The following is a 7492-nucleotide window of genomic DNA, read 5'->3' on the forward strand; positions in this document are numbered from 1 at the left end:
CTAGCTTAGGCTTTTTTTTTTTGTTTTTATTTTCTTAGTCCTTTTTGTTTGTAGTTGAATGAATTAGTGAATGTCGTCTTGTGTATTTTAATTTTTGAATTAATCAAAGTTTTTCATTAATTAATTTTTTTAAAAATATTAATATTATAACAATATATTTTTGCCCTTATTACAAGTTATTTAAAATACGTGAATGATATTTTAATTTCTATTAAAGTTATATTCTCTCTTTCTTTTTTTTCCCCTCATTATCCTTAAATATTAGGAAAATACCTTTTTATTTTAGTAAAAATTATTTAAAATATAAAAATAGTTTTGATTTTTATATTAAAAGTATACTCTTTCCTTAATTATTATTTATATTTATAAAAGATATTATAACCAATTTTGTTTTATTTATAATTTTTTTGTCGGTCAAACATCTGACAAAAAAAATTATTTCATATTTTAAAGGTTTGTAGTACTTTTGGGTTCATTCATACATCTTATAATATATAACTTTTTTTAATGCATAAAAAATCTATATAATACTATTATGTTGTTTTTACTGGAGTCATTTCAAGTCTTAGAAACAATTTTTTTTACAGAAAAATATAATAATCTTATATTTTACTTTATTTAAAAAACACACGGTCTTGTATTTTAAGAAAAAGTATAAGTAAAAGGTGAACGCGGTCAATGTTAATAAGACACGTTTTAAGAGCTCTACTGAAATGCGAGGCCAATACATTGTATTTTTTTGGTTATAAATACTACATTGTATTCTGCTGCCACAGCCATAGTAGTAGAGAAATCGTACTAAAATAAATACAACACAATATTCTCCTATCGACGAGGCAAAAGAACACCAATCTATTACACCAGGTTCGTTCTTCCATTCTCACGCCTCCTTCAATTTTGAAATATATGAAATTGAGAGTTTTGGTAAAACATCAATCTTTTTCTACCAACCCATGAAACTGTCGTAATAATTAATTTTTGATTGAGGGTTAGGGTTTTTATTTAGAAAAGTTGTTGCTTTTGTAGGGAAAGTTATGGTAGGTGGCTATTAATTTGTGATTTACTGCTGGATTTTCAATATTATGAGGGAGTGATAAGTTGATATTCTTTTAAATTTTTAGTTTTAAGGTGAGAAATGGGATTTTATGGGTCTCTGGTTTTTATATAGGAAAGTTTAGTTAGGTTGCTATTAATTTGTGATTTACTTCTGTATTTTCTACATTACCAAAGTGTGGAGCTGAAATGAAAACTTTTGTTTTTGTAAATTACCATCAGTAGGCTGGATGTTTAGAATTTGTTGGTCAAACCGAGGTTTTAAACTCTGGTTGTGGCTGCAGTTATGCTGTGACCCTTGATATTGTGGATATATGCAGAGGAATGTGGTTGATGTGGCTGCAATGCATTTGCAAAGGCCTCGAAAACCTTCATGCAGCTGCAATGCATTTGCAAAGGCTTCCCAAACATTCATATTACGGTCGACATCGTGGTTGTGGACCATAATGTCAAACTATGGCTGAAACATATTCCATTGGTTTTCATTAATACAGACTGCCTTTTGCAATGTTGTAATTACTTTCTTATCTTTCTCTTTGCAGTTAAGCATCTAAATGAGTCTTCCACAGGATCCACCCAGATCATTTTTCCCCTTTGGAAATCCTTTCCGGATGATATCACCTAAAGGCACCAAGTTATCTCCGCAACTACTCGCAGTATTGCGTGCTTTTGAGGAATCTCTGGAAGAGAGGCTGAAAAAGCTTATTCCTAAAAGCAAGGATGAAGTTGTCAGTTTGTCTTGGATAATTTCGGCTATGCAGGCACTTTGTGAAAGTCACAATGACATTAAAACCCTCATGACAGACCTTGAGCTTCCCGTGACTGATTGGGATGAGAAATGGGTAGATGTGTACTTGGACATTAGTGTGAAGTTGCTGGATGTATGCAATGCATTTAGCTCCGAGCTATCACGTCTAAACAAGGGTCAGCTTTTACTTCGGTGCACTTTGCACCATTTAGGCTCCTCCTCACCAGATCAGCTTTTCCGGGCATGCTCTTCACTTGATAGTTGGAGGCAGCATATTATTTCTAAGAATCCTAGAATCGAAAATTGTGGCAGCATTTTGGATGATCTGGTTGAGTCATCTGATATGCCAAAGGTTAAAAAGTCAGCAAAAGGTACGGTTTTGATGCAAGCTATATATGGAGTAAAGGCGCTGACCGTTTTTGTGTGTAGTGTGTTTGCTACTGCTTTTTCAGGCTCTACAAAGAACTTGATGGATATGAATGTGGCCGATCATTATTCCTGGGCTCCCGCTTTTAAAGTTCTGCAGAATCTTATTAATGAAAATATTAGAGTTAAATTTTCAAGTGGGAGATTTACTGTATTGAATGAGCTGGAAGCTGTTGATTTGTCTGTGAGGGAGTTATACCCGATTATCCAAGGTGGTGTTGTACATACAATTGAGACGGAATCACATACAAAAACTGTTGAGAAATTAGGCAGAGAAACGGAGAATTTCTCTGAAGGATTAGATCTTCTTGCAAAAGAGGTAGATGGCTTTTTTCAAGTGGTTTTGTCTGGTCGTGATGCCTTGCTAGCTAATCTGAGGTCAGTTATACTTGGCCATGACCACATCTTGGGAGTGAAAAGTGATGCACAAGTGGTCAATTGAATATGTTGCTGCATATATCTGGTATATACTTATGAATCTAGGTATTGGGTTCTATCTTTTGTGATTGATAATGTTATTCAATCTTGTTTTACTTATATTGAAGTTATCTTTAGTATTAATAGGTTTTATAGTTGTATTATGGAACTGCTGAAGTTTGTAGTTGTGATATTCTGTGTATCAAAGTACAATAAAGTATGTATAAAGAAAGTTATTTATGGTCAAAGAGGTTGGTTAAGTTATCACCTACTTACCTTGAAATCTTGAGATCCTTTTAAGCTCTTTTAGTTTTGAAGGAAATGATCTCAAATTGAAAACTTAAATGTGGCATCTGTTTATTTCAGTTCATTTGTAGAAGTGACGAGGGGCACACTGAAGTTGAGAATTTTGATTGAGGGGATCCCCTCATTGTCAGATTATTTAGATTGTATTTTCTGTGCATACGGATGAAACGAGAATATCTTATTGTTACAAGATTGAAAATATTTAATTTCGAATATACAAATTCTCAAGAAAGAAATAACTTTATTTTCGGATATATAGATTCTCAAGAAAGAAATAACTTTTCATACCAATACATGAATGTTAATGTATAGGTATAGCAATAGCATTATAACATAATCAACTAATAAAGAGAAGCCTATCAGAAATCTATTAGACTTGGTGAATGTAGGATTTATTTTATTTTTGTTATATCTCATGCAATTTGATTGTATTTTCTCTTATAAAGGGAGTCCCTTTATTTCTAATAATAAATCACAATATTATCTTCTATATAGTTCTTTGTAAACAATTACGAGCTTTAGTTCACGTGTAGGATCAAACTCGAAAATTCTAAAACCATTTTGTGCAAAACATTCGAGAAAATATACTTGAAATGATTTCTAATGTAAACACCCAAAGAAATAAAGTAAAAGTGATTAAATAGACAAAGCAAGTAAATAGGTAAACAATAATAAAGCAATTGAAACACTTGAATTAAAAATGGAACGCAAGTTCATACATTTTCTCACAAACTCGTTGTCTCAGTGAATCAAATATATGAGTTTTAAAGAGAACAAAATGAACTGCAAACCCTGACTACATAGTCAATATTTTCTTATATACTAGGTACATTATCAACTGCCAACAATAACTAACTCTTAAAAATCTGACACATATACTGCTTCTTGGGCTTTCGCCTTCTGATTTATTTCCACGTGTCATCGACACTTGAACCATTTCAAACCGCCACAATTGTTGAAAACGTCTTTAAGTCATCTAATCTGTGGACTCAAGAATATACTGAGTTCCAAACACATGATTTCATAGGCGAGTCGAACTCATCACATCTGTCAGAAAGGTTAACATCGAATTTGTGACTTGATGTCGAAAGTATGACTTGGTTATCTACACTTAGCATTTTTCATTTATCTTATATCGCACATTCGTGTCGAAATGTTAAGCTAAAAATCTCAGGCTAATAGATGCCCCCAAAAATGTCATTTTCAATCAATTAAACCAAACCGAACCAAATTGGTTAGTTTGGTTCGATTCCATTTTTGAAAAATATTAAAAATCGAACCAAACCCTATCGATAGAAATATCATGACCTTTTTTGATCAAAAATTGGTCCAAACTAACCCGGTTACACCATTAATACTAATAAAATACAACTACATATCCAAAATTCAATAACATAAAGATAAAAATATATCCTTCCTTATTCCTAAATTTCACCTACAAACACAAAAAAAAATAAAAAAATTAACAATTTAAAAAAAAAAAAAAACACGATATTACACGATCCGTACCAACGCAGAACCTTTCTAAGATTTATATAATAGTAAAAAACAAGGTTTTATATTTTTCTTTGGTCAAGACAAGTCTTGTATACTTTAATTTAAAAAAAAAACACATGTTATATTTTAAGGAAAAAATATTAAGTAATAGGCACGCTAACGGTATTAAAACACGTTTTGACCAACTTGACACCTGACACCTTTAAAAAATATAGATACGTTGTATTCTTGTGTATTTTTTTTATTACAATAGAGCACAATATTCTAACTCTCTCAGAGGCAAAAAAACAAAACAACACCAAACCAAACCCCTAACCCTACTAGATTATCTTCTAATCCGATCTATTCCAGGTTCGTTCTTTCATTCCATCTTTTAGTGAAAATTTGTAAATCTATTCGTTCTTTAGTTTTGATCGGTTTTGTATCTAATATAGTTGACGTATAGTGACTAACTATGAAGCACAGACTTTGACACGGACACTGAGACACGACACATATATTCCGACACTGATAATCTCAAAAACATAGGACACTGTCACCGCTACATATATGATATTATTTGATATTTATTTATCCATCTATTATTAAAAGAGTTACAAATATTCTAATCAAAATTAATGTGTTCAACTCTTGATGGATAACATTAGCTCAATACATATTTACCCCTTTTATGTGTATGAGATTTATTCAAAACATACATAAGGTGTGTTGAAGCGAAGAAAAATAATAAAAAAATTTAAAACACTTATCCGAATTGTACGGCAAGTGTTGTACGAGTGTTATATGGTTGTCGGACACTAATTCAAAGCGTGTCGAAGCAGAGAAAAAGATAATTTTATTGGTGACACTTGTCTGACTTTTCCGACATTTGTTTGACTTTTTTGACACGTGTCGTACGAGTGTCATACAAGTGTCGGACACTGACATGTGCCGGACACCGGGACACGTCTATCCTTAGAGGTGTCCGTGCTTCATAGGTGGTAGGTGGCTATTAATTTGTGATTTACTGCTGGATTTTCAACATTATGAGGGAGTGATACGTTGATATTCTTTTAAATTTTTTGTATTAAGGTGAGAAATGGGGTTTTAATTTGTAGCAGGGTTGTAGGAAAATTAATTTGTGAAAGGAGAAATATTTTTTATGGATCTCTGGTTTTTATATTGAAAAGTTGCTTTTAGAGGAAAGTTTAGTTAGGTTGCTATTAATTTGTGATTTAGTTGTGGATTTTCTACATTATCAAGTGTGGACCTGAAATGAAAACTTTTCTTTTGGTAAATTACCATCAGTAGGCTGCAGTTATGCTGTGCCCCTTGATATTGTGGTTGATGCGGCTGCTATGCATTTGCAAAGGCCTCGAAAACCTTCATATTGCAACTGCAATGCGTTTGCAGAGGCCTCCCAAACATTCATATTGCGGCCAACATCGTGGTTGTGGACTGTAATGTCAAAACTATGGCTGAAACATATTGCATAGTGTGTTGCAGCTCAAGTTTAGAAGGATAACTAAATGTTTATCATCGTAATGAAGTAATTAATATATGGAGAGTTTTTTCCGCTTCCATTGATTTTCATTAATACCGACTACTTTGTGTGACAGATAATTGAATTTGTATGGTATTTATTTAGCAATGTTGTAATTACTTTCTTATCTTTCTCTTTGCAGTTAAGCATCTAAATGAGTCTTCCACAGGATCCACCCAGATCATTTTTCCTCTTTGGAAATCCTTTCCGGATGATATCACCTAAAGGCACTAAGTTATCTCCGCAACTGCTGACAGTGTTACGTGCTTTTGAAGAAACTCTGGAAGAGAGGCTGAAAAAGCTTATTCCTAAAATCAAGGATGAAGTCGTCAGCTAGTCTTGGATGACTTCGGCTATGCAAGCACTTTGTGAAAGTCACAATGATATTAAAACCCTCATGACAAACCTTGAGCTTCCCGTGACTCATTGGGATGAGAAATGGATAGATGTGTACTTGGACATTAGTGTGAAGTTGCTGGATATATGCAATGCATTTAGCTCGGAGTTATCACGTCTAAACCAGGGCCAACTTTTACTTCAGTGCACATTGCACCATTTAGGCTCCTCCTCACCAGATCAGCTTTTCCGGGCATGCTCTTCATTTGATGGTTGGAGGCAGCATATGAATTCTAAAAATCCTAGAATCGAAAAATGTGGCAGCATTTTGGATAATCTGGTTGAGTCATCTGATATGCCAAAGGTTAAAAAGTCAGCAAAAGGTAAGGTTTTGATGGAAGCTATATATGGAGTAAAGGCGCTGACAGTATTTGTGTGCAGTGTGTTTGCTACTGCTTTTTCAGGCTCTACAAAGAACTTGATGGATATGGATGTGGCTGACATTTATTCCTGGGCTCCAGCTTTTATAGGTCTGCAAAATCTTGTTAATGAGGAGATTAGAGTTAGATTTTCAAGTGGGAGATTTACTGTATTGAATGAGCTGGAAGCAATTGATTTGTCTGTGAGGGAATTATACCCTAATATCCAAGGTCTTGTACATACAATTGAGAAAGAATCACATGCAAAAACCATTGAGAAGTTAGGCAGAGCAACGGAGAATTTCTCTCAAGGACTAGATCTTCTTGCAAAGGAGGTGGATGGCTTTTTTCAAGTGGTTTTGTCGGGCCGTGATGCCTTGCTAGCTAATCTGAGGTCGGTTACATTCGGCAATGACCATATCTTGGGAGGTAAAAGTGATGCACAAGTGGTCAACTGAATATGTTGCTGCATGTATCTGGTATATATTTATGAATCTAGGTATTGGGTTTTTATCATTTGTGATAGATAATGTTATTCAATCTTATCTTCCTTATATTGAAGTTATCTTTAGTAATAATAGGTTTTTATAAATGTATTATTGAATTGCTGAAATTTGTAGTTGGGATATTCTGTGTATTAAAGTACAATAAAGTATGTATAAAGAAAGTTAATTATGGTCCCTTGAAATCTGTTCCTTCCTTTCTTACAAAACATTTTTGAGAAAATTGAGATGGTAAAATTGTTTCATAAGGAAATGGATTTATCTA

At 33.3% G+C, this 7492-nt stretch overlaps 2 protein-coding genes across 3 annotated transcripts; both read left to right on the top strand.

Annotated features, from left to right (window-relative positions):
- Positions 1-709: 709 nt before the first annotated feature.
- LOC131627825 (protein BPS1, chloroplastic-like) lies at positions 710-2892 on the top strand. Of its 2 annotated transcripts, none has more exons than XM_058898688.1 (2): positions 710-864; positions 1596-2892. In XM_058898688.1, exon 2 carries the CDS (start codon positions 1608-1610, stop codon positions 2667-2669), a length of 1062 nt encoding a protein of 353 aa, XP_058754671.1. In that variant the 5' UTR covers positions 710-864; positions 1596-1607; the 3' UTR covers positions 2670-2892. The 2 variants fall into 2 exon arrangements, with proteins under 2 accessions (XP_058754671.1, XP_058754672.1); XM_058898689.1 differs by lacking the exon at positions 710-864 and adding an exon at positions 901-924.
- A 1812-nt stretch (positions 2893-4704) lies between these two features.
- LOC131627826 (protein BPS1, chloroplastic-like) lies at positions 4705-7203 on the top strand. Its single transcript, XM_058898690.1, has 2 exons — positions 4705-4798; positions 6112-7203. Exon 2 carries the CDS (start codon positions 6313-6315, stop codon positions 7180-7182), a length of 870 nt encoding a protein of 289 aa, XP_058754673.1. The 5' UTR covers positions 4705-4798; positions 6112-6312; the 3' UTR covers positions 7183-7203.
- Positions 7204-7492: the final 289 nt, after the last annotated feature.

The sequence above is a fragment of the Vicia villosa genome, unplaced genomic scaffold (assembly GCF_029867415.1).
Source record: "Vicia villosa cultivar HV-30 ecotype Madison, WI unplaced genomic scaffold, Vvil1.0 ctg.000402F_1_1, whole genome shotgun sequence".
Taxonomy (NCBI): domain Eukaryota; kingdom Viridiplantae; phylum Streptophyta; class Magnoliopsida; order Fabales; family Fabaceae; genus Vicia; species Vicia villosa.